Below are 27256 nucleotides of genomic sequence, written 5' to 3'. Positions count from 1 at the left end.
ATCACCTCCCACCAGTGGTGGGAAGTAAGGGAAGTTTCCAACACATTTGATCCCACCTCATCAGATAATCCTTTTTCACATGTCTCAAACCTCTGGATCATATATCTATTTTGCATAAGAACGGAACAACCAGCAAGTCCGTTGGGGCCGTATCAAATAAACGGTAATCACCTATGCCACGTGTACACTAAATCACGATCATTTTCATTCATCAAGACGAGACTGTCTTTCTACTCTCGTCGAAGTACCCAAACAACTTGCCATCAAATAATAAAAAAAAAAACTCTTTATTATTAGTCTCTTTGAATGCAAATTGTACGTGAAACAAATTTTAGGTGGAGAGAATTTGTAAGACAACTATCTATCAAACAATTACGATATGGGATATGATTTTTTTCGCCCCTGTAGGATTATGCGCCCCCCTTTTACAGTGAATTGTGGCAGACTTAACACTTTTTGGCGTTTAAAAGGGGGTGTATAATCCTACAGGGGAGTGAAAAAATCATGGCCCTTATGATATTCTATCAAAGTGAGTGCAAGGTGGGCCCTTTGAGTGGCAGCTTATATGAATGATTTTCGCAGGGTGGATGTTGAACCATATCACAATGTACGAAACTAGCCTTCATAGATTTATCATTATTAACGTTTAATACCTACTTAAACTTAAAGTTAACCCATTACAACTAAAATGACTAAAATACCCTTAATCTGGTCCTCATCCCTCTGATAAATAAACGCACGAAATTTAAAAATAAACGTAACCTAACCTTCAAAAAACTCAAAATCCAAGAAACAAAGAGGAGAAACCCCCAAGAAGCTCCGATATTCAGGTCTTCTTCCTGAATCGGAGCTCCCAAAATCATCTCTTTCAACAAGATTCCATCCAACCCTAAATTCTAAACCCTAAAAAACCATTTCCCCAAAATTTTTTTTTTCCTATTAGCCCGAATGAAATCCTCGATATCTTGAAAGATAAAGACAAAACTGAGAAGATGATCGTTCGAACCTACGGCCGTAGGAATCGCGGCATTACACGAAGTTACTCCGATTCAGTCTTCAATGGCGAAGAAACTTTACAAGAATCTTTATCTCAAGAGAGCTCTCAAGAAATCTATGGCCTCCCTTTTTCATCCCAAGATTCATCTTCTTGGTCTCTGGATTCGGATTTATGCGATTCCTTCTCTATTCTGCCTCCTCGCCCCAATTCCAAGAAATCAAGAAACCAAGAATACAGGAACCGTAATTCCACGAACCCTAATTCATATACGAACCCTAATTCGTCGATTTCAAAAGGGGAGACTTCAACTTTGATGGAAGCACAGGAATTTGGAGAGATGATGGAGCATGTTGATGAGGTGAATTTCGCGTTGGATGGGCTCCGATTAGGTCAGCCCTCTCGGATCCGTCGTGCGAGTCTTTTGTCGTTATTGTCGATTTGTATGACGCCACAGCAGCGGAGGCTTCTTAGAACTCAAGGGTAAGGGTATTGATTACATGCATGTTATGTTGTTTAATTATCTGTTTGGGGCATTATCTTTAGAGGTAAATGATGTTTTGTTACCCTCATTGTTATAGGGGAAGGAAATGAGAGGGCTTAGGTTTTAGCTAATTTTTGTGTTTCTTGCACAAGTTTGAAGTTTTGGTATTAGATGCGTCACTTGTAATCGTTTTATTTTGGGTTTTAGTGTTCTTGCTCTAGCTTTTGTCTCCTTTCTATTATCAATATATCTTGGTTTTTCCAAAAAAAGAAAAAGAAAAAGAAAATGGGTCTAAACTGGCTAATTAGTTGACATGATCATAACTCGAGAGGTAAAGGAGTTTTGATTGATTTTGTGGTGCAAAACATGGACTTGGCCAAGTTAAAATATATTCAACTAGGATGAGTTGACAATAGCGCAAGCGAGTTTCAAAAGTATGAGATGATTAGATCAAAGAACGGAATATATCTAAATCATTAAGCCGTTTGGATACACGGATTTTAGAATCCAGGTTTTTAGTTTGAAAACAGTGTAAAAGAGGGTTCAAGATCAAGCTGATGTATGCTGTCTTGACAGCGTTTCTTGGATTTTAAGTGAGAAATTCAAGTTTTAAAAATCTCTCTTGCATCCTAAGATATCTAAAACCTGGAAATATGCGAGGATCTGCTACTCTCTTGCTGACGGAAAGAAGGGCGAGAAGTAAAAAACGAGGGCTTGTCCGCATCTTCTCTTGTCTCTTAGCTACAATTTTTAAGAAATCCCGGATTCTAAAATCCACGTATCCAAACGGCCCCTAAGTTTATAATTTAATTTAGATTATTATGCATCAATGTTTTCAAGTAAAGGAATGATCAGTTTAGGTCGATGACTTAGTTCTCTCATGTCATACTATATTTCGTATCAGTATAACATGAATCGATTCCCAATACATTTCCCGATTATTCAACAAAGGAATTATGTTTCTTATTTCATTATATTTAGCAATTTGAGGAGGATTCGCATGTTCTTGATGTCGGACACATGTTGGATTCTAATGCGTTAGGATTTACTGTGACGCTTTTAGATCTATATTATCTATTTTTTTTTTGTATATATTACTACAACAAATGTACAATCATCACATGTTTTAAGTTTTATTTATTTTAATAGTAAGTTTTTTATGTGGAAATAAAACATTAGATTTACTTATCCTATTGAAATTCCTAATATATTACACATTATAACCATTTTATCATGCAAAAGAAATAAAATTAGAATTGATTAAAATATATTAGTGAATCTATGAATCCTTTTTTTTTTCTCTGAGGTTAGCCGAATCCGACACTAAGTATCCGTTTCAGATTTATGGCACTCGTATCTGTACTCATGCAACATAGGTTAGTAGTTTGTAAGGTGTTACAGTGAACATGGCAGCTATGAATTAAGATCCATGCATTGTTTAGTTTATTAACATGATCAGACATAACTACGGAAACATAGTAACAACAACACTTGCTTGGCAAGGGCTATACGGACTATTATTGTATCCTTTCGCTAAGCTAGTATTGAGATTGAAGAGTCACCTGACTCAAATCATCAGGGGTGTTGAAATCCTTGGGATTATACCCATTGCTAGGTGGTAGTGATACTCACCTGGCCAGTCTCTATAAGAAGCCTTTTCTCCTAAATTTAGTTGTGAGATGATTTCCAAAGTTATAATGCGCATCCATTGTGATTCTTGAGTTATAATGGCAATGAAGAGAGTAATTTGAAAGCTGCATTTTGGATGAAAGTTTTATATCAGTAGAGTTCTTTATTCATTGAGATTGTAGAGAAATTGAAGACGTACATGTGCCCCATCCAAGAATGGGGCAAGAATCATAGTTCTAGAAAGCCCTGGAAGTATATCTTTTGTTGGAGGCATAGACAGGACACCGATTGATGGGATAAAGAGAGGCTGTTTGGTTCGCGGATAGCGGAGTCAGAGTATTAGAGATCCCGCTCTATCTTCTGTTTGGTTCAATAGTTAAATCGAGTGATAACCACATGATGTGGGAGTATCTATAGGAGTATAGGACGCAGATTGATGGGATAAAGAGTCTGTTTGGTTCGCAGATAGCGGAGTCAGAATATTAGGGATTCTGGATCCCACTTTATCTGCTGTTTGGTTTCATAGTTAAATCGAGTGAGGATCCCATGACCTGGGAGTATATGTTTTGCTGGTGGCATATATAGGATGTAGATTGAAGGGGTACACAGAGGCTGTTTGGTTCTCGGATCGGGAGTCAAAATATTAAAGATTCTGGCTCCCTCTTTATCTGCTGTTTGGTTGCACTTGCATAGTTAAATCGATTGAGGATCGCATGCCCACCGTTTTCCTTCTTAACCCTGAAAAACATGCATAAGTGCCACTTCAAAGCTATAGTTTCATTAACCCCCATTTTGGGGGCAGCAGGAGCCGGGGTAGATGAGATCCCTATCCTGGCCGCTATACTATCCGTAAACCAAACAGCCTCATAACATGTCTCTGTAACAAGGCTCGTGTTCCAAATCTGGGTGTTTGATGATTGTCAAAATTAGGGTGGGCATTACAATGTTTGTTTGATGCATGGATAGGCATTATATCGATGGGATACATAACGTGTCTGCACAGTTATCTTTTGCACTGGATGCATTTTCCATGGTGTCCCAAAGTTACTCTTTGAAGTTTGAACTGTATTATGGAAACATCACCAAAGGTCTCTGTTAGGGCATGCACATGCTAAATGTGACTACATCCTGAAGCCGCGATCATAACGCTTGGTAGAAACCCAATATTGAGTGCAATAAATAATGTGACTTAGATTTTTTCAAAAGAAGAATCATCATGTTGGCAATCAACAAAATCCAGAGTGATTTCATGTTCCTGTTAGGCTTGTGTTCCAAATCTAGGTATTAGATATGGACAAAATTGGGCTTGGCATTTGATGCAAATCTAGTGGGCTTGCAAGTTCCTACAAACTTTCAATATATAAGGAAATCCAAATTAGAGTTGGTTTTTTTATTTTCATTAATTTTGGGATTTTTTTTGATGTTTTAGTGATTTTAGAAAGGTCAAGTACAGGAGTTTTTTTTATCCTCTTAATTAGCAAGTTGTTGCAACTAGGCTTTTTTAGGTTCCAGGTTTGAGTTTAGGAAGTGTTATTGGGCTGAGAAACTAGCCAAAAGGTGTTTGTAATTAGGAGTCTTGACTCTTGTCTATAGGGTCTTAATGTACACGATGTATCATGCTTGAAAAAGCCAAAAAGGTAGGCTTACTAGCAACATTATTGTTATTGAATTGTCATGGAAGTTAAATTTCTCTATTATTAAGGTTTTATTTTCTGTTTTGTTTCTTCTTTCTAGATGAGCAGTTATAGTACTGTTCTACTTTAATTTATTTTAATTTTCTTAGATATTTCTATTAGAGATTTTCTTATTTTTATTTTATACTGAGACTGCATCAAATTGGTATCAGGGCTTTGTGAAGCCTGTCTTCTTCGCGGGTTTCTATCGTTGGTCTGGGATAAATTTGGGATCTCACCAAATCGAAGCCTCCAAGATTGTTGAAGGTGCAACTTAATAGAACTATGTCGGAAAAAATAATTTTTCCACTTTTTCACTAAATTGAGCAGGGAATTCTGCCTATAACTCATCATCTTTAACATTTCTGGTTGATGGTTGAAAACTTTGTTTGGAAAAATGAGAAATATGGATTTATGGCAATGGTGCCATCATTGATTGCAAAAACGAAGCAAAAAACCTACTTCTAAATTAAGCTTCGTGTGAACATCCATTAGAAGAGGATAGCCAAAATTTTCAAGTCCTCGATTGAGATTACAAGGGCTTTGAATATACACATATATGGGTGTAACAATTTTCAGACCGAAGATCAAGGAAGTCAAGAATATTTGCAAGAAAATGATCTGAATTACAATGGGGATTATGGTGATTTTATGATTAGGAGGGCTTGCCAGAAAACTTCAATGATGACAACAATGAAAATGATGATTTTGAAGAATGAAATTTTGAAAAGAAGGAATCTGAGGATGGATATATTGGTGAGGAACATATTGAAGATGAGGAATTTGATGAACGTATTGAAGAAATGGCAAAGAAGCTTTCCATGGAAATCAAGAAACTAATGATGCAGAATATGCAATGGTGGATTGTATCCGATGTTAATTTTACTAGCTCCTATCTCTTTATATAAATATTGAGTGTTCAAAGCTGGACGCATTTTTTGTTTTGAGAAAATATTGTGGAAGGTAAATTTATTGAACATTATCTTTGAAGACTACAAATTTTCTCCTGGAGTAGGTTATTTTATTGTGGAAAAATCATAAACGAGAAGCCTCTGAAGTTTATGGATGGGATGGGGTTTATGGCTCTGTTAATTGAATTCCTCTATTTTTGCCTTTTGGGATGTTAGTTTCTGTTTTTTTTCTTCGTGGCTGCACAAAGGGTATAGCACTGTTCTACTTTGTTTTCATTTTTCTGAGGTATTTCTGCTGAAAATTCCCTCGTTCTTTTTTTTTCCTTTGTAGCTGCATTAAAATCTCATGTAACTCCTGAGATTTTGCTGGTTCAAGGTCTGTCCTTCTTTGTAGGATAGTATACACTGACTAAATTTTCTCAGAGAAACTATTGCAGTTTTCGAATTGGTCCTTTTCAGGATTGTTTACTTAACTGCCTACTTCGTACTCCTGGGATTGTTCACCCTCAATTTACAAAAATGAATGTTTCTCAAATTGATGTGAACTTCAGAGTTTGCAGGGTGCATATCTTTTTTTTTCCACGTATTTTCATTCAGGGGCATCTGTTGAAGATGATGCCTCTTCTTTTATGGGCTCTGTATTATACCCGCATTGCTTCTACTCCATAAGGAGCCTGGGCTTTTTTGTAGGCACATTGTAGCCCAAGTAGCCAATATTATCGTCATTTACGGTATTATTCATGTATTGCATCATTTTGTTAATGCAAACATGGTCTATATTTTTGTTTAGGAGATGATATTTTCACCCCCTCTGCAGTACGCATTCGCCCCCCTTATAACGTGAAAAGTGGGCAACTTTAACGCTTTTTGACGTCAAATCACTTTAAAAGGAGGGCAAATGCGTACGGCGGGTTGGGGGGGCTCAAAATATCACCGCCCTTTGTTTAATCTTATTACTCATCTGCATTCATGTGCTTATTTGCATGATTTATACTGATATGTGACTCAGATTATGTTAACTACATATTTGTGTATTTTGAATTTCTACGCGGTTGTAGTGACCTTATCTTGTACTATTTTTCATGCGTAATCAAAACATCTCTTCAGGAATCAGTGTCATCCAATTGGGATTGAAATAAATCCTATAAAGCACCTATTCACCATATGTCTGGAATGTTCTACCTTAGAATCATTAGTCTAAGCAAGAGAGTTCATTATTTTCCTTCAAGTATTGTTATCATTTTTTTATTAGAAGGGCTTACTCCCACACATGTTATAACTTTTTATGTATCATTTCAGGATGGCGAAAAAAGTGATTGATGCTATTCTGGGTCTCAGCTTTGATGATCCCTCCAGCACTCTTGCTGCTTCAGCTCTTTTCTATGTTTTGGCAAGCGATGTAAGTTTTTTTGAAAATCTACTAGGGGAAATGTTCCTTCTAGCATGAGGTTCTGTCTATGTTTATGTTTTTGTGCAGTGAAATTGGTATGTCTGCAATGATGACCCTTCAATTATTCTTATTTTAAATTCAAATTAAAAATGTTGTTTTGGAATGAATTTAAATTAAAAAAGTTCAACCTCTGTACTGAGCCTACAGTTCCATTTTTGTTTTCTTCTTTATTTTGCTTTTCCTCGTTCCTTTTCTCTTGGTCACTTGGAATGCAAAGCATTCTTTGATATTCTTCAATTATTCTTATTTTAAATTCAAATTAGAAATGTTGTTTTGCAATGAATTTAAAGTAAAAGTGTTCAACCTCTGTACTGACCCTATCCTTTGACTTGATGGTTACTGATGGAAAATGGCTGTGGAATACATAGTATAGTCTTGCTGCCCATCTTTTTTCACTTTGGATCACCTTATATTCATTATAGTTTATACTATTTTTAAGAATACCAACTTTGAGAAGTATCATGGCCATTAAGTTTCTAAATGCATATCCGTATAACTAAGAAATTTGAGAGCTGGACTTCAGTATTGTTCTTTGAGTGGTCTTTGCATATATCTTCGCGGTTTTACCTTCCACCTTCAATGATGCTTCAATTTTTGTCCTTTTGTGCCGCTGTACTTCCTAAAACGTCCAATGATTTTCCAATTATAACATTATTGGCAATCTCACTTCTATTGTTCATGCAGGCATTTATTGTCTATTTACTCTAAATTTTCTGTAGATTAAACAGTATAGTTGGTTACTTATGAAGTTAACAAGCCAATTAGCCTTCATGGGTAGTAATGGATGTTGCGTTGGATCAATAGTTGGTGTTCTATTCTTAATTTTCCTAAAAACTTAAAATTTATATGCTTCTTTCCTTCTTGACCGTTAACGCTATATTTTTTTTGTGTGTTTTTTGATCTTGTGGCTGGATATGGTAGGTGGCATATTAGTTCATATACTGGTTTCATGGCGATGCTGTTTTAGGAAGCCAATTTTTTAAACAGGAATATGATCTGTTGATACTTTATAGTTTGTTTGTTTTCTTCTCTTTTTTTAACGCAATAGTTTAAAGTTTGTACATTACACTAAATGATCGACATTGTTTAGGCACTAATTTTTTATTATGATAAACTCCTTGACATTTTTGAAACTTTATTTCAGGGTCAAGATGAACATCTGCTGGATTCACCTTCTTGTATTCATTTTCTTATTAAGTTATTGAATCCTCCCATGCCTGATACTCTCGTGGACAAAGCGCCAAGCATAGGATGTAAGCTTCTGTCAGTGAATAGGGATCCGTGTGTATCTAGAAATATTACCAACAGATTGGATTCTAGCTCCACTTCTATCATTTCCAAAGTTCTAGAGATCCTTTTAAGTTGCAAAGAGATAAGACCTGGCAATGGAGTTGATGATGGAATGCGAAGGCCAGAGTTGAACTCAAAATGGATAACTTTGTTGACAATGGAGAAAGCATGCTTATCTGCTGTTTCTCTTGAGGGTAAAACTTGAAACACATTCCTTTATAATATTTTGTTGCTTTGACTAAAATAACTTGAATATCAACCATTGTGGGGGATTAATCTTGGCTGTCCAACCGTGCAAGTTATTATTAATCTCATTTATATTAGTTCAGGTTATCCATGTGCTTACTTTTCCAAATGGTGGTAGCATTCTTTTATGCTCTAGAGTCAAATTGTAGACACCACTTGTACTAGATATTTGTTCACAAACATTATTGGTGGATGAGCTACTTAAATCAGTATCAAATTGTAGACAACACTTCAGCCAGATATTTGTTCACAAATACTATTGGTTGATGAGCTACTTAAATCAGTTACTTTTTTGTATCCTACAAATGCCTTTTTATTCCCTTAAAAAAGATAATATTTCTTTTTTGCTTTGCTGATTGATGTCACTTATTTCCCTATTGGACTTTCAGACACGTCTGGTACAGTGAGACGGGTTGGGGGAAATTTTAAGGAAAGATTAAGAGAACTTGGAGGGCTTGATGCTATCTTTGATCTTGCTGCAAGTTGCCATTCGATTATGGAGGTGAGCTTGTGTTGTATTTGATTTCATTACACAGCTGATTGTTGCAATTAAAGTTGCTTGAGGTGTTTATTCAAAGATTGTCATAAATATCTAATTTATATATGTAATTATGGTAAACTAATTTGGATCGTAAAGGAGCTTGGCGATGCAATTTAGACATGGTGGTCAAGTTGTAGGCCATCACCTGCCTTCAATATTGTTATTCCATGAAGTGCTTCGAACTTTGTTTTCAACAAATGAAGTGCAATATCGATTATTTGTAGTGAACTGTTTAGAATGGCATTGTTTTCTGATAAATCATGGATATAGTTACATATACATTTATTTGCAGGGATGGCTAAAACACAGTGTACCTCCATTTCGGGAGTTAAAAGATGATGTAGCTTCACAAACTGTGGCACTTCTCTTAAAATGCTTGAAGATCATGGAGAATGCAACGTTTTTAAGTAAGGATAATCAGGTACAAGTGACATTGTTTTGGCTTATTGAACTTCTAGTTTCTTTGGTCTAAAACTGAAGTGCTTATTGCTTTTCACAGATTTCTTTTTAACCTTTCTTTTATTTCCACTATAGAACCATTTGCTTGGGATGAATGTGCAATCTGTTTGTGACGGATCGTCCTCGTCTTTCGTTGGACTTATTATAAGTGCCATCAAAATCCTCTCAGGTGAGTGAGTACTGCAAATATTAGCTTTCATATTGGTTTGGTGTTGCTGTACATGAAATCATCTTTGCAATATGGTTTGCTACTGTAACTGATAATGACTGGCATTGCTTTGTAGGTCTTTCTTTGATTCAAGATTCTTCTGCCATATCCAATAGCGAAGCTTCAGGTAAATTGCATTTTGGAAACATTTTTTATCTTACAGTATCAGGTGATATATTGTTTCTCTTTCTGAATTGTATTGATATATGTTGAAACTCAGCAGTTGTTTGCATGTTATTCATTCCACAATCTATAAAGAATCTTGAGCTTTTGTGGAATTTTTCATTTTAAATGACATAAAATTGTAAAGCAAGGTCATCCATCTTTCAAAGCTGTAAATTGCATTTTGAAAACATTTTTGATTATTCAGTATCAGGTGATATATTGTTTCCGTTCATTAATCATTTTCAGAAAATTTTAAGGTGTATTTGTGGACATCCAGTGATATATTCACTTTGTAATAACTTTCAGGTGATGGGTATGGGATTTTAGCTACCAATTCTTCTGGAAGATGTTGCAGCACGGAGAGGCTTTCTCAATCAAATGGCTTCAAAGCATCTATTAAACTTCACAGTTTGTCTACTTCCCAGTCAGAGTTATCTGTATCTGGTTCTGAAGCTACTACTGCATCTCGTTCTGATGTTTATTCAATAACGAAGGAAGACAATTCTCCTGCACCAATTTCATGCAAAGCAACATTAACGGTTTCAAATGGAGGAGTGTCCATGTATTCTAACAAGTCAAAGATGGATTCTTTTGGCCTGGGTAAGAGGCATCGTGTGCCTAGAGACATTAAAAGTGAAAGTCTGGAGGATAGCCAAGATCCATTTGCATTTGATGAAGATGAGTTAGAACCTTCAAAGTGGGAGTTGTTAAAGATGAAAAAACCAGCATCTAGAACTCATCAAAGCAAGGCAAGAGGTAAACAATTGGAGAATGGGTGGGAACTCCAGCTGGTAACAACCAACAACACATTAACTAATGGAGAAAATCGACACACATGTGAAAACTCTTCTTCATCTGTAGTTGAAGAAGAAGAAGAAGCTTCCAACCTTCTTGGGGACTGCCTTCTAACTGCAGTCAAGGTATCTCATTCGCTACAACTTTCTAGCATACTTACCAGTATTCAGTATTTTGTACTTTATTTTGTTTATACATAGACACACACACACATACGTATATTGGGACATCCTGATAAAACAACTTGTGAGCTACAGTAGTGTGGTTAGATAAGCGACTTTCTTACTGGATCATGGTAAGTAAACTATAGTTCTCGTGAGAGGTGTTAAGGACGAAATAAGAATTCTTTATTATCATTTGTGTGCATATAAACTATTAGTATCAAATTGAAGATCACTTATATGAAATTATTATACTTTATTCCCTACAAAGTTTCAGACTGCTTACAATAATGATTGAAACTCTTTAGTTGACTATTATTTTTGTGTTTCAATCCTGGCTAAAATAATTTTATTTTATTTTATTTGTGTGCATATAAACTATTAGTATCAAATTGAAGATCACTTATATGAAATTATTATACTTTATTCCCTACCAACCGCCCTCTAGGTCCCTATTATAGCAGAGCATCTGTATGAGTTTCTAGTGGCATGAGCATTTTTAACCAACACGTTGTTCTGCCCAGACATTTCCATGACTATTCCTGACAACCTCGATGGTTTATTGTTGCAAAAGGAGGACAGTCTAGCCATTCAAAAAACAAAGGACAGTCTTTTTTATTTATTTATTTTGATGTGTCATGAAAAGGCTTTTATGATGCATCTGGAAGTCTGTTGAAGCACCCTGTATTACATTGAGCATCTGTTTTTTATTTTTTGAAGGTGTCTTGATTTTGACGTTTGAGAACTCGCACTGAAAACTGCTTGTAGTTCTTAGGCTATTATGTTAGGTGAGCCAAAAGTTAGAGTGGTAACCATTTACTTTTAATTTGCCATTATTGCTCACATGAATGAGAGCAGAAGAAGAATCATTGCTCAACTGTTAGTATAACTAGAAGCGCTTACACACTGCCTTAATACTAGAAGCGTTCATTCACATATCGTTCCAGATCTGTCTCACTGCTGTCTTTATGCTTGTTTGGATCAAATGTTTACTCGATTCAGAATTTCATGACAGAGCATGAACCCAACATTTGAAACTTTATTTTTACTCCTTGGCAGGTTCTGATGAACTTAACAAATGACAATCCTGTAGGCTGTCAGAAAATTGCTGCTTGTGGGGGACTGGATACTATGGCTGCCTTGATAATTGGTCACTTCCCATTGTTCGAATCACACGTTTCTTCAGACAGCCAAATGAAAGAGAATATCTCATTCTCTAAGCTCAAAGTTATTGATCTTGATCATCAGAGCAGCAAACATCTCAGTGACTGGGAATTAGATTTTCTGGTTGCCATTTTGGGCTTGCTTGTGAATTTGGTGGAGAAGGACGATCAAAACAGGTTATTTCACTGGTCATTACGTTTTATTTATTCTTTCTTGAAAGCTCTCATTGCAGGGTAACTTGTTCCCTCCCTCACCATCTGATTGACATATTTGGATTATTCAATTTTTGTCACGTTGCCAAGAGTTTATCTTGGTTTACTTGTCAATATAACTGGGCTCTGTACAGTTAGAGTATTTTCTTATGTCGACACCACTTAAAGCTTTTTAATTTTCTATAAAAGGAAAAGAATTGCGCTGCTTCATGCTCCTCATAGAATATGAATAAAACTTGGATACTGCCGATGAATTCTCTGATTAACGAGAACACATACCAAGCCTTTGGCCCTGAGATGCAAATGGAATGGTTCTCGCGTCTTTTTTCCCCTGCGGAGGTTATCTGGGGTTCCTATACTGGATACCAAGTGATGCAGAGAGTCACACGCAGCTGGGTCTTTACATGTGAATGAATATATCTAATCGTCTCTTCAGTAACAATTACAATATTTGAAGTTCTTGTGCAGGTCACGGCTTGCCACAGCCAGTGTTCCTTTACCTAGTTCGAGAGGATCAGAAGAAACGGAAAGTCGCCGGGATGTAGTTCCATTATTGTGTTCCATCTTTTTGGCCAATCAAGGTGCTGGTGAGGCAGCTGAAGAAGGAAAACTGTTGCCATGTGTAAGTAACTTAGTTGAGGACTGTAAATTTCAGTTTCATGCTGCTTGTGAAGTTTGCACTTTGAATTGATATGCTACCACTCTTCCACGACATTAGATTCAAAAATCCATCCATCGTTACTTTTTCTCTTAAGTTCTGTTGAAGTGTTATGAGATTAATAGCATATAGATGAATTCAATGCTATAAGCCGGGCCGTGTACACCTGTGCTGGTGTTTGATAGCAATATAGATTGTCTTACATAACCAAGTTAGACTATAGTCTATACTTGCGTATTTAAATATATAAATATTATAATGCCCCAAGCTTAGTGGAAAATACAGACAAGTACCTGGGAGATTTTGAGAAATTATGAAGACTCGGTAGAAAATAAATGTTAAGCACAGCTTTTGTACAAAAGAAACAAAAATCACCTTGTGAAGTTATTGTTTAAATGTATATGTCTGAACTGAAGAGAAAGGTTTTGAAAAATTCTCTGGGGCTGAGCCTGTAGCTTGATTTGATGGCTGCCATCTTGATATGGATGGTACCTTCATCATGGGTCTACCAGCCAGAATGGAAAAAAAGAGACCTGGTGAAATTGGTCGCACTTTCTAAGTTCTTTTGATTTTCTAACTTTTCTTCAGGTGCCCATTTTGTCTGTTTTAAATCTGCTGCCCTGTTTGAACAGAATGATGAAGCTGCTTTGTTGCAAGGAGAGCGAGAAGCCGAAAAGATGATTATTGAGGCTTATTCAGCACTGCTTCTTGCATTCCTCTCGACGGAAAGGTGCGTCTCATACCTACCATTCCCCAATGTAATTTCTCTTTGATTCCATCTTACACGAATATTCCTGGTCAATGACTTGCTGCCAACAGTTTGAATGTGCGTGAAGCCATTGCTGGATGCCTACCCGGTTGTAACTTGGAAGTTCTTGTTCCCGTATTGGAGAGATTTGTGGTAGGTTCTTGTATTTGTAATTGGAAAGAAATCGAAGTTAAAATGATTTTAGTGTTGCAGATTTTGTTAGTGCTATCTTTTGGATGTCTCACACTGCACCAGAGCAAGGTTTCGAAACCGAAATATTTCTTTGGCGGAAATTTTGGCTGAAATCGTATAAAACCTTGAAAAAAATTTCGTTCTTTTTAATTTTTTTTTCCACCAATAATTTTGGCAGAACGAAATTTTGCTGAAATTTTGAAAAAAACCGATTACATGACCGAAAGCGAAACATTTCAGCCGAAATTTAAAACTATGCACCAGAGACCATTGAAAGTCATCTATTTCATGATTCAATTCACTACATTTATTTTGTTTTCCGTCGATTTTAACGATGTTTCAATTTTTAGGCATTTCATCTAACCTTGAACATGATATCGCCCGAAACCCATGCGACTGTCAGCGAGGTAATTGAATCATGTAGAGGGCCTTAAGAGCTCAGAGATTCTGTACAGCTCTCCCAATCTCTTGCTCAACCTTCTACTTCATCGCTTCCCTTGACCTGGTGCCCCACAAAGGAATGTAATCTGATGGCTATGGACTGGTACTTTGACGCTGTACTGACCACAAGCTATATTGTATTTTGATTTGATTCTGCTCTACATTATTTTTCAGCTCTGTCTCACAATTGCAGTGTAGGCTGTTTTTTGCAGCTGTACGCGAATGTATCATGAATGTATCATGTTTCTAGCAAATATAGGAATTTCAATTGTTCACCTGATTGTAATACTTTTGGTTCTTAAATTTACATCATATGCTTTGAACACTCTTAAAGTGAAGCACAAGTTATGAATCATGATATTTTTTCTTTGTTTCTCTTTCACCTTTACTCGAAACTCTGAACTTTGTGTTTGTTAAGCTGTTTAGTTAAAACACCTAAAGTAGGATTTCAGTTTAGCTGTCATCTCTGAATGTGTTTGTAACATATTAATTCTATACCCTTGACCTTCGTTTTGGTATTTGAATTAGGTGATTTTGTTTGATTTCTCATCATCCCCTACAATCAAGGGAAAAAAAGGAACCAAAAAGAGCCACTCACAGGCATTTATTCAAGAACTATCCAAACAGGACAGTCGATCCTAGGAACATCTTATTCAGGGATTTCCAAGAGATAACAAGTCGCTTATGTTATGCTTGGATAGGTTTACTATCCACCGTCGATATCTGTAAAACCATGTTTGATAACAGGGCGATTATCAAAACAGGGTCGCCAGGTTATCAGTCCTTGTGTTAAATACAAAAAGGGCTTTGCTAGGGTCCATCGCAAAAGGCATGCATTTTGACAGACCAGCCATCTCGTGAATGAAGACAACAGCATCTGTGAGTCCATCTTTATATGGTAAAAATAAGGCCAAAATGAGTCTTGTTTGCTTAAAGTTCTAGGATCATGCAATTAAGCGGGACCAATTTAGTGGTACAACTCGGGTCGGGTTCAACCCGATTTTTGGACGGACTGGGTTGGATTTTTTCGTGTTGGGTTGGCTTGCGGGTTGGGAATTTATAACCCTATTGAAAATCCGGTTGGGTCAGGTTGGGGTCGGGCAACCCAACCTGAATTTATAACGCTATCGACCATTTTATGACTTTCTACATTTATGCGTTAGTGTCTTAACTAGAAACTAGTACATCACTATATCATTGACCCTTCATTTCTGACTTTTATTAGTGTCTTAATTAGATGAGTTATATGACATCTGTGCATATTTTATGAGGAAAAATACTGGCAGCAGAAGTACAAGTGGGGCCAACATATTTAGATGGTCTAAACACAATTGAATATGGAAATCGGGTCAGGTTGGGTTGAGTCAAGTTGAGGAAATTGTTCCTCAGGTTGGGCCGGGTTGAACCCTGCCGGGTTGGAACTCTGGTTGGGTTGGAAAAATGGGTTCCTTGGGTTGGGTCTGGTTGGCCTCAACCCGACGCAACCCGACCCGAGTTGCACCCCTAGAGCAATTATAACTTAGTAGCCCACGAGTACTGATAAATTTGTCTCCCACCAGTATTTATCCCCCACCTCTTCAACCCGGTTGACCATTTAGACTTTAGAGGTTGTGAAGCATCATCCCTTGGTGGGCATAACAATTGAATGGTTTAGATCAGGGTGGGCCGTATTTTAAAGAAAATACATATTACTTACATACTGAAACCATATAAAGTACATTTTTTTTTTTTTGAAAAATTCACTTGGGCCCATCTTTTTAAAAGATCCAAACCGTTCGTTTTGTCAGGCCCAATGTAAATATGGCTTTCTCATAAAATAATCTCCATAGGATTTTAACTCTTTGATCTCTCGATGGACGTCACCATATATAAAGAGAGCCCCCCAATGTACAATCTAGGTTTTAGCTTGTAAAGTCCAAGATTTTGCAATCTTAAATTATAAAATCCTTGTATCAAAGTGCGCACTTTGATAGAAAATTGAGGAGATTATGATTAGGGATTTGCTACGAACCATGGCAAAAGGCATTTCCCAGATGATTTGTTGCATGTCAGACCAGCCATAAAGGCTCACTTTTCAGCAGCTTTTGTCGAAGGAATTTGCTGGGGACTTCAAAAGGCATTTCGGAGATGGTTTGTCGGATGTTAGTCCAGCCCAAGGTTTAAAATTTCGGTTTCGGTACCAGTTTTCAAACCTTGAAATTTTGAAATTTCGACCGAAATTTTTGTGAAATATTAAATTAATATAAAAAAAAAACAGATTTTTAGGTTAAATTTCGGCCGAAATAAATGACCGTTTCGGTTTTTGGTGGTTTTGGTGTCAGTTTCCACATAAATCCGAAATTCCGGATTTCAGTCGAAATTTAAAACCATGGTCCAGCCATAGAGTCTCACTTTTCTGCAATTTTTGTCAAAGGGATTTGCTAGCGACCATTGCAGAAAGCATTTCACAGATGGTTTGTCGCACGTAAAACCAGCCACCTCGTGAATGATGACAAAATCTGCTGAAAAGTGACGCCAATTTCAGCGAAATCCTTATCCTTCGGAAAATGATCTATAGAAATTTTGTAATGTTTCGATTTAACCCAATTTGGATTTCGTTCTCGACCGAAGTTTTGGTCCGAAATTTCAGATTTCGATCGAAATTTAAAACCTTGCTATTTACCTTGCTATTTGGACAGACAATCTGCGAAATGCCTTCTGCCATGGTCCCTAGCAAAACCTTTATTATTATTAATTTTTTTTAAAATATCATGGAAAACGAGTTGCTGAACTCATTTTCCACGGAATTATTATTTTTTCTTCACAAAACATTTCCTGCATCCAAGGCGAGCTGAGAGTTTCTTCACAGCAGAAATGGCTTCTTCCCCTTTCTCCTCTCCATTTAGTTTCCTCAACCTAACCCCACCCTCTCTCTCAAAACCCAAAACCCAAACCAGGGTTCGACCCTCTCCAACCCATTACTCATCCCTCTCAGACCCATTCGTCTTACAACTCGCAGAACGTCTGGAAGACTCTCTCCCTTCATCACCCTCTCCTCCTCTACAAAATCTCAGAAACACCTCTTCCCAATCCCTCCTCTCCAAACCCTGGCCTTCTAGAAAACAAGAACCCTTCCGTTTCACAAATTTTTCATTCCTCAAAAATTCCCAAATCCACCCCATTTCAATCCCACCCACCACCCCCTTTCCCAATATCTCCGATACCCAATTCCCCAACCTTCTCATCGTCGATGGTCACATCGCCTTTTCTCAACTCTCCGGCTTGCCGGAGGGCGTCTTTGTCGGTAGCATTTCTGAAGCTCCTGAAACCCTAGTTAAAAGGGTTTTAGATTCTGTTTCTCAATTCTCAGATGGTGATTTATTTTGGGATTTGAATGGAATTGGGGCTCCTGATGTTACTGTTGTTTTTGTTCCTGCGGGTTGCAGGATTGAGATGCCATTGCATTTGAGGTTCCTTTCTCGTGAATCGAGCGATGATGCTTCGATTCGGATACCTGTATCGAACCCTAGATTGATGGTTTTGGTGGAGAAGGGAGGGGAGATTGGGATAATTGAGGAGTATTTGGGTTGTGATGAGGGGAAATGTTATTGGGCGAATTCGGTTATGGAGATTTTGATTGAAGAAGGTGGTAAGGTTCATCATTCTTATATTCAGAGGCAAGATGAGAATGCTGCTCATATCAAGTGGACGCATGCTCGGCAGGTGAATTTGAATTTACCTTAGTAGACATTGGTTGATCATTCCATCTGTAGAAACACTTTTCATTATCTAAGCCCTACTCGCATGAATGTGATACCTTTTTGGATACTTAATTCGATACAATAAATTTGAAGGAGTAAAGATTGATTTTGGTTTATCTAATGGTATTGAACAAATGAGTACTTTGTCAAACTCTCCTTTTTCTCTGTCATGTAGTCCATTTTTCTAGTTCCTCAATTATTCTTTGACATATAAATCAAATTTCCATGATCATAAGTCCATGACTCTATCTAGCATTATAATTTTGGCACATCCATATTCCCTTATGAATGTTGATCTTTTGTATCCTTGCCTAATGCAATATTAGAAAAAAGTAGTGTGTGAGCTTTCCTCATATTGGGAAGTTTGAAGAACATCTCATGATGATGTTGGATATCATTCTGATGCAACCACATCTTGCAAATATCTAGCTGTTTCAAGAATTAATACTCATGCAGCTCCTCTTGAAAAGGCACATCTTAATCTTTGAGTCGACATTGCTAATTATTCATCACTATCAAATTAATGAGCCATTTCCGCTAGTTATTGATCATTTCTAATTATTTTTGGATTTAGTTTTTGATTTTGTGATAACATTATGCTATATTTTGCAGGGGTCTAGTAGTACTTACGAGCTCGTAGAGACAAGCACAGGGGGGAAATTGAGCAGGCATAATCTCCATATTCAGCAATTGGGCCCTGACACGGTGACAGATATCTCAGCATTTCACTTCTCTGGGAGTAGCCAAACACAAGATTTGCACAGCAGATTAGTCTTGGACCATCCCAGAGGATATTCACGACAGCTTCACAAGTGCATCGTTTCTCATTCATCGGGGAAAGCTGTATTTGATGGGAACATTAAGGTCAATAGGTATTTTCCCAAGCTTCACAAGTGCATTCTACAAGTTATTATTATTATTATTATTATTTTATTATTATTATTATTATTAGAAGAAATGGTTTGTGAGCAGCTGCGCAGATAACTTATCTGAGCATGGATTTTTAAAACAAAGGTGGGCCCACATTTTGGGGGGAGGGGGTGATCCTAAGCATTCATTTGGAAGGACCCATCATGGATGGGGTGTGTACCAAAAATCAGCTCCATTGGATCATCTTAGGGTATCCATTTGTGGAGGGGAAAAATGGGCAGATTTGTGGACAAACAGTATCCGTCCATTTTCCCTCCACAAATGGACACCCTAAGATGATCTAATGGAGATGATTTTTGGTACACACCCCATCCATGATGGGGCCTTCCAAATGAATGCTTAGGATCACCCCCAAAATGTGGGCCCACCCTTGTTTTAGAAACCCATGCTCAGATAAGCTATCTGAGCAGATGCTCACAAACCATTTCCTCTTATTATTATTATTTTTGTTTTTGGTTTTTTCTTCTCAGGGTTTTCACTTTGAAGTTAAGCTTTTAAGAAAAAGTCATCAAAAGAACCTGGATCTGTCCAAACATGTCTGCAATACAGTCACACCAAAAGATAGCAATATATGTGTAGATAAGAGCAGCAAAGCATGTAAAGCCTGAATACAATCTAAGAATCAGATTAATGGTAACACTAGGGCCCATCAAATCACCTATCTTAGGGAAGGTAGTCTCGGTAACAAAGCCAGTAAAGGTATCGAAGTCCAAGGGGTATCGATAACTCAACAGTCAACAATAGGTTCTAGTTGCCTGGAAATGGTGGTAGGTAAGATCTCATCCAGTAAAAGTCAGCACGTCCGCCCGAATCTTGTATGCCGGACATTTTTCACTAGCAATATCGTAAAATCATGGCTGATTTATTGCTTTTCTAGAAACCATGTATTAAGAGCTTGACACAAGGAATTTCTCTTGATGGGCTTCATGATGATTTTAGGATTGTTTTTGGAAGTTAAGCATCTTTGGTAGGCCTTTTGTTGCACTTACGTAGGTTTCACATTTTTCTCTTCTAGTTTGAGCTTAGGCTTGGGTTCTTGAGTGGGACATGTTTGTTTCTCTCCTTTTGATATAATTCACTTCAAGTATTAAAAGAAAAAAATCTTGAGACAACCTTTATTTATTTATTTGAGCAAGTGATTCATTAAACCAAAGCAGAGAGAGCTCATCATAGATGCTAGGGAGGTTTACACAAACTCTTCTTTAGAACTTTTAGTAGGAAAGGCTTCCTTCTACACGTCTTCCAAAGTAGTAAATTGACGTCTAACCAAAATCCAAAGTCCTACTAGGAAATAGGAATAGCAAGAAAACCTACCATGGGAGACCATTAGGCGTTTTTCTTCCATTTTAAGCTTATGCTTGAAAACCCTCCTACAAATGCAGTAGGGTAAGGAGCATAGTAACATATTCCATCCAAAGCCGCATAGTAACATATTCCGTCCAAAGCCCTGCAAATTGGTCTGGTGAACTAATCAGGCTACCTCTTTTTCTTTGTTAATTTCACTGGCAAACTGTGAACTTGCAAGGCTTGAGTCTTCGCAAACTATGATAGATGTTACATTCACCACAGAGTATTTGGTTTTCTCATGGTGAAATTCGATGATTTAAGCCTTGGGAGCCCATGTTCTGTGGGTATTGGTATGGGTATTGGGAGAGTCCTTAGGAATGCAGAAAGTCTTGATAGGTGGTCATTTTTTGGTTTCACTGGGATTGCGGACTCCAATGAGGTGGAGGTTCTTGGAATAAAGAATAGAATTCTCTTGATTGACCCTTCCCTCTTTGATTTGCTTGTGGGTGAGGGGGACTCTTGATGGTATCTGATGGGTTACATGGTTGTAGATGGAAAGGGGTATCTGTGGATATTTGCAGATTTGATGGAGGAGATCCTTGATGTTGGAGGGGCATTATGTCTCATTTCAGCTTATGTTTTGTTCATCCAATTAAGACGCTGACTTGGCCCACAATGAAGTGGGCAGGGACTCTTAGTTTTTTATCATTTCCACCTCGAGGGAGGGGGTTCTGACAATCTGTGATATCATTTTATGGGCTATGACTATTGATAAGGTGTTCTGTTGAAGAATTCTGGATAAACCTGGTACACGAGAATATGTTTCAAAAAATAATGAAGTTTTGGTTCACTATTACAATTCGCAGTCAATACCAACATTTTCTCACATTCTATTTATTTTTCAACGAGTACCCTTGTTTCTCACATCTACGTATTTTAAAATTTTACGACCTATTGCCAATATCATTTGATTTGGTCCAATTTTCCTAACTTCTTTTGCATTTTCCATTTTTTACTTAAAACTCCGTTGATGTGAAAAGTGACAACTAAGTACCGAAAAACTGAATTTATCGACATTTTTATTTTTTTAATACTGAAAATTCTAATACAACATATTGGCAGCTTGCTCTACACATTTATGATTCAACCATTGCGTTGAACTACATTATCAAAAGACCTGCAAGAGAGACCAATAATTTAATGCGAAGTTCGTTCTTGTTTTAGGTTGTCATATTCGGAATTATAAGTCACAATTTGAATTTTTTTGTGGTGATTTTTTCTTGTATAAGAATCCCCCAACGATTGCTGGTAGTTTGAATTAGAAGATGCAATTAAATGAATGCTGCTAGGTAAGGCATCACTCCCACTTCAGAATCTGAAGATGTTTGAAGTCCTGACATGGATGATTCTCTATTTTCTATTGCTGCTGCCCTATGCATCGCCTTGCTGGTTTGCCACATCCAGAATCTAAAGTTGTAGGCAACTTATCTAGTTGCAAAGTTTAATACTGTTGGGCCATGGGGCCATGGAAAATAACTCTATTGCTTGTCATGTTCCACAGATATGCCCAGCAAACCGATGCCGGACAACTGACCAGGACCCTCCTTATGGCACCCAGTGCAACTGTCAATCTAAAACCCAATCTCCAAATCATCGCCGATGACGTAAAGTGCTCCCATGGAGCTGCCATAAGTGACCTCGAAGAAGACCAGCTCTTCTATTTCCAGGCACGTGGCATTGACTTACAAACAGCAAGGAATGCTCTTGTATTCTCATTTGGGGCTGAAGTGATGGAGCGTTTGCCATATGCCCCACTTCGTAAAAGGGTGGAGAATTATGTTAAAGGATTGCTAGCAGATAAAGGAGTCTTATTACAGTGAATGAATCTGATCACCTCTCACCAGCATCATTCTGGGTTTTTGTAATCTTATCAGAATCGCAGCTCAATCCTGGTTATTATGGGAGTATTGTTATCCAACTACAAGATGCTCTCCACCAGTAAGTTTTCACATTCCCTCCCTTCAAACCCAATTATCTGTTGTAACAATTAGTTGAGTGATACCACAATCTGATGTATGTGTTGAACATAATGAAAAAAATGAGAATTATATGATATTGTTGGGAAATTTAGTGGAGTGGCACAACCATCTGATGATATGGTCCATTCATCTGCTCTGGTAGGAATGTTGGATCTGTTGTCATTTGGATCAACGGATCTGATCACATGCACGAGGTAAAAGTGGGCCCCAATAAATGTATTTAGGAAGGCGTATAACAGCCCCTCTACTTAATTTTTACCATTTTCCAAATCTTGCATTGGGTTCTCTAGTTAAATCTCAAAGTCTCTCACATTAAAAAGGAAGAAAAAAGGTACATAAAGACTTGTCTTCGTGACAACTCTACTTTTATTAGCATTTTTTTACTTGTTACGAAAGATTAGTTTAATGTCTAATGTTATTGTTGGGCGGCAGTGAATCTGTAAGCTTTGATCAAATTGGGTTGGCATCTTTTCTCTATCAAGATTCTTCTAGAGCATGCTGTTTTTTCTCTCTGTTTTTTTCCATATCTTATAGCAAAATAATTTCTTGCTTGAGTCTATAACAATTGTCCATTAAATTGTAATTTATTATTGCCTTCCCCTCCCCGTCCTTTGACATATTGGTGTTCCCTTCTGTTGGAGATTTTCAAAATAAAATGGGTTTTAAAAGTTTTTTTTTGAAAATAAAAGGTTTTAGTTTGGAAAATGGGTGTTTTTGAAAGTGACTGTAGAAGGGCACCGTGAAAGAATCCCACCTCAGAACATGAGAAAATGAGAAGTTAGATGGGTAGGGTTGAGAAATTTAGGGGTGGGTTGGCATAAGGTTGGCATAGGGTTGACCCTTGACCTCGACCTTAGTCTCAAGTTAGTGTTGAGGGACTGCTTACATCTGGTTGGGATATGGTTGGCCTCAACCCAACCTTTGTAAAGTATAAAAGATTAAATAATGCCTTCTCCAACAACTTAAACTTTTGGTCGTTTCACATATTCGTGGTTTCATATGGTGCCATTTTGGGTCCTGCGAGTACGAGCAGTAAAGTCCCTTCTTTCCAACTATGGCTATCCTTGTACAAATTAGAGCCAAAGGCCCTTAGTTCAAACCTCCTTGATAGCAAAAATCCACCTGCAATGGCCAAACCCAAAAGAGGGGCTACTTGTGCCACGTGTATGCCAACCCTAGAAAGAGGGGCCACAGGTGAGGGGGAGTGTAAATTATAAAAGATTAAACATTGCCTTCTCCAACAGCTTAAGCTTTTGGAGCAACTGGTCGCCAACCGAACCTGTCCCGAGTTGCACCCTAATGAAACATCACTAAATTCCATGGCATGCGCTCAGGTGCTCTGACAAAATATGTAACCACGATCTTAGCCATTTTAAAAAAAAATTGTATTATTGAAATAAGGCTAACTTTCCCAAGGTTATTCTCTTTCTTTTATTTGAGCTTAAAAAACGCTCAATCTTGTTTTCAACCTTGGATGCAAAGGTCAAGTGCGGGGAGAGGTACTTCATTGATGATGGGAAAAAGAAAATCAGATTTGCTTCAAGCTGCCATACTCGTAGCTTTTCTTAAGGCAATATTCACCCATGTTTACGGGTGGTGATTGCGTGCATCCATCGAGATTAGTCCTGCCCTAAAATGGGGTGGGGATACCCTATGTCATAAAGAAAAATATTTCCAACATGTTGCACGGACAGTGCATTGCACCGTCCCAAGTTTCCACCATTTCCATCACTCACTAGCGCTACAAAGCAAGAGAGAAAAGTAGAAGAGATTAGTATAGTAACCCCTCCACTTTTTCTAACTAACAAAGTTTGGTTCCTACAACACTCCTACTTCGAAACACCTTTTTCAAAATAAAAGCTATACTTTTTTAGAAGAAGCAGTTTCCAAATACCCATTATTTTGAAAATATCTGGCATGAGTGGGGACTCCAATTTAGAGGTGCAAAATGATTCCATCACGGCTTCTTCCCTAGAAGAACTCTTGCTATTCTTGCCTTCCCATCCAATGAACTTGGGCAACATGCTAAGTTCAAGCCATGAAACGGCAAGTTTCCAAACTTTGGTGGACACTCAGTATGGTGGTTATTTCTATGGTCAGAAGATAAATTATTACCGCACTTAGGAAAATGAAAGGAATGGACTATTCACTATTGCACAACTAAATCGTGTGGAAACTGTCTTGTTGAGATTAGTTTAAAAATACAGACAAAACGTTGCTTAGAGGGTTTAACCACGCCATTTTCCACGCTCTTCAACCACTTCTTACTCACGTATCAGTGTATCACTTACCTAAGCCCTCTTCCGTTTGTTTTGGGACCCACTCGTGTATTTTAAGAAGGGGGTGGAAATTTCACAATTGAGCATGCTAGAGAATTTACAATAGTGATAATTCCACCCACATTAGTTTTAAGGAAAATACAAAAGGGGTGAAAATATCATTTCCCAACAAATTTAAACCACAATGTGGGGTTTAGTGCTAAATTTATAAAGGGCAGTAGTAAATTCACCTTGTATTTTTCAAAATGGACTGTACAACTCTCACATAGGATGATCCAAACCGCCCATTTGATGAGCCACAACGTAAATAGGTTGTGTCCCAAAAATCATTTCCATAGGATGATCCCAACCATCCGATCTATATAAGGTTCCATACCGTGAGTCCCTCTTTAGATCAGAGGGTTTGGATCATCCTGTGGAAATGATATTTTGGGGCACAACCTACATTGTGGTCTATCAAATGGATGGTTCGGATCATCCTATGGTGTGGGCTGTACATTCCATTTTTTGGGGCACAATACATTCCATTTTGAAAAATACAGGGTGAATTCATCCTAGAAGGGGGTGAACCTGTCACCGCCCATTTATAAATCACATACCTTGGTTTTAACTTTTAATGTCTCTCTTTCATGTGTTTAAAAGGGACAAAACAAACAAATAAAACAAAACGTCTTTATTATAAATAAAGAAGGAAAGTGAGAGTAAAGTGGACTTTGGAAATGGGTAGGGTTTTTCATCCTCAAATGGAAGTGGAAAAGTAAAGATAGTTATTTTTTGATTTTTGCCGCGTCTGCCATTAACAATGCTTTTGAATCTCTTTTCTGTAACTCCTCTCGTCCTTTTTCAAAGTAAGAGAATGAAACAGACAAAATAAATTGGTGCCATGGATAATAGATCCCTTCTTCTCCCCAATCTACGAAACATAAAGAAATCTTTTGCACTCTTCTTCTTCTTCCCCACCTCTCTTTTCGCCCTTTTCCTCCTCTTTCTTCTTGCTTGCAATGGCCTTCGAATATTCTGTTTACGCCTCCCTTTCCCTTCTAAAACTGACCTTTTCTCACTCAAAGAAACAACACCCATGTCTTCTTCTCTTTCATCTTCTACACTTATGTATGCAGTCAAGGAAGAAACCTCACCCTTTAAACAAAAAACCCATCAAGAGTTGCAACAACTTGTGCAAAAATCACAACCCCTTTTACCCCCATTCAATATGTCTTCAATTCAAAGGCCAAAATGGTTGAGGAAAAACAGACCCATGTTCAAATTTCTGCAGCAAACAGCGCATTCTAGGCGGTTTTCAGCAAGGGCAAAGGAGTTCTTTACTGGGTCTAGTTCAGCATGTGAGGTTTGTTTCTTTATGACATGGATTTCTTCATTGGAATTATTTGGTCAGAGGGAGTTATTTGCAATAGAGAGCATTTTCAAATCACACCCACATGCTTGTCTGCTTATAATCTCAAGTTCAATGGACTCAAAGAGAGGTTTACGTTTGTTAAGACGCTTCTCGTCACGGGGTTTTCGAGTAGCAGCATTGTCTCCTGATTTTGACTATATTTTTAAGAATACCTATGCAGAATTGTGGTTTGAAAGGCTGAAGAATGGGGATATCAATCCTGGGGAGGTTTCTTTGGGTCAGAACCTCTCCAATTTGATCAGGCTTGCAGTCTTATATAAATTTGGAGGTATTTATCTTGATACTGATGTTATAGTCATGAAGAACTTCTCTAGTTTGAGGAATGCCATTGGAGCTCAGACTATCGATGTTGAGACTGGAAAATGGAGTCGATTAAATAATGCAGTAATGGTATTTGATAAGAAGCATCCTCTCCTTTACAAATTCATCAAGGAATTCGCGCTGACATTCAATGGAAACAAGTGGGGGTACAATGGTCCCTATCTTGTTTCGAGGGTTGTCTCAAGGGTGGCTGGGAAACCTGGTTTTAATTTCACTGTGTATCCGCCATTGGCATTTTATCCTGTGGATTGGAATAGGATACAGAGCCTCTTTCATGGGCCTAGGGATGGTGGGCATTCGAAATGGGCGATAGCAAAGCTGGGGCAGATTCGCAAACAGAGCTTTGCAGTTCACCTGTGGAACAGACAGAGTCGAAACCTCAAAGCCGAAGAAGGGAGCGTTATTCGTCATATAATGTCAGATTGCTGTATTATATGTGATTCATAATTTCATATACATCTGTTCTGTAAGAAGTAAGGCGGAGAAGGTAATGAATCACCTCCTTCTCCAATATATCTATCTATGTAGTCTACGCTAATGGATCATCTCAGTCCATTCCGCGATGAAAAATATAGTAAAAAGAAACTCTTTTTTATTTTTCTGCCTTCTTCTGTGTACTTTCGAGTTCTCTTATTTCAATTTTATATATCTGTTCTGAATTTTATATATCTGTTCTAAGAAGGCAGGATTCATATCAGATGAAAGTTGGGCAAGATTATGAAACTATCCTGTGGATTTTTAAAGTTTCTTTTGAACAAATCAAAAGTAAGCTTTTAAGGTTTAGAGCTAGTTCAGAATCATGTTAGAGAGCTTCTCTGCTTTCAG

At 37.6% G+C, this 27256-nt stretch overlaps 3 protein-coding genes across 3 annotated transcripts; all 3 read left to right on the top strand.

Annotated features, from left to right (window-relative positions):
* Positions 1–765: 765 nt before the first annotated feature.
* On the top strand, positions 766–14798 carry LOC143882163 (wings apart-like protein 2). The gene is made up of 13 exons (XM_077385609.1): positions 766–1477; positions 6991–7090; positions 8286–8625; positions 9067–9179; positions 9511–9639; positions 9753–9846; positions 9962–10012; positions 10357–10970; positions 12066–12346; positions 12851–13004; positions 13673–13770; positions 13860–13941; positions 14331–14798. Exons 1-13 carry the CDS (start codon positions 993–995, stop codon positions 14412–14414), a joined length of 2625 nt encoding a protein of 874 aa, XP_077241724.1. The 5' UTR covers positions 766–992; the 3' UTR covers positions 14415–14798.
* Positions 14799–17216: 2418 nt separating this feature from the next.
* Positions 17217–22504, top strand: ABCI7 (non-intrinsic ABC protein 6). Its single transcript, XM_077385608.1, has 3 exons — positions 17217–18123; positions 18774–19033; positions 21940–22504. Exons 1-3 carry the CDS (start codon positions 17275–17277, stop codon positions 22256–22258), a joined length of 1428 nt encoding a protein of 475 aa, XP_077241723.1. The 5' UTR covers positions 17217–17274; the 3' UTR covers positions 22259–22504.
* A 2910-nt stretch (positions 22505–25414) lies between these two features.
* LOC143881107 (uncharacterized) lies at positions 25415–27035 on the top strand. The gene has a single exon (XM_077384103.1). The coding sequence runs from the start codon at positions 25580–25582 to the stop codon at positions 26876–26878; it is 1299 nt and encodes a 432-aa protein (XP_077240218.1). The 5' UTR covers positions 25415–25579; the 3' UTR covers positions 26879–27035.
* The last annotated feature ends 221 nt before the right edge of the window (positions 27036–27256 follow it).

This window comes from Tasmannia lanceolata, unplaced genomic scaffold (assembly GCF_043159265.1).
Source record: "Tasmannia lanceolata isolate RefF3 unplaced genomic scaffold, GAP_Taslan_0.1 ptg000007l, whole genome shotgun sequence".
Taxonomy (NCBI): Eukaryota; Viridiplantae; Streptophyta; class Magnoliopsida; order Canellales; family Winteraceae; genus Tasmannia; species Tasmannia lanceolata.
The sequence above is the reverse complement of the archived record's forward strand: the minus strand, read 5'-3'. Positions and strand labels throughout refer to the sequence as shown.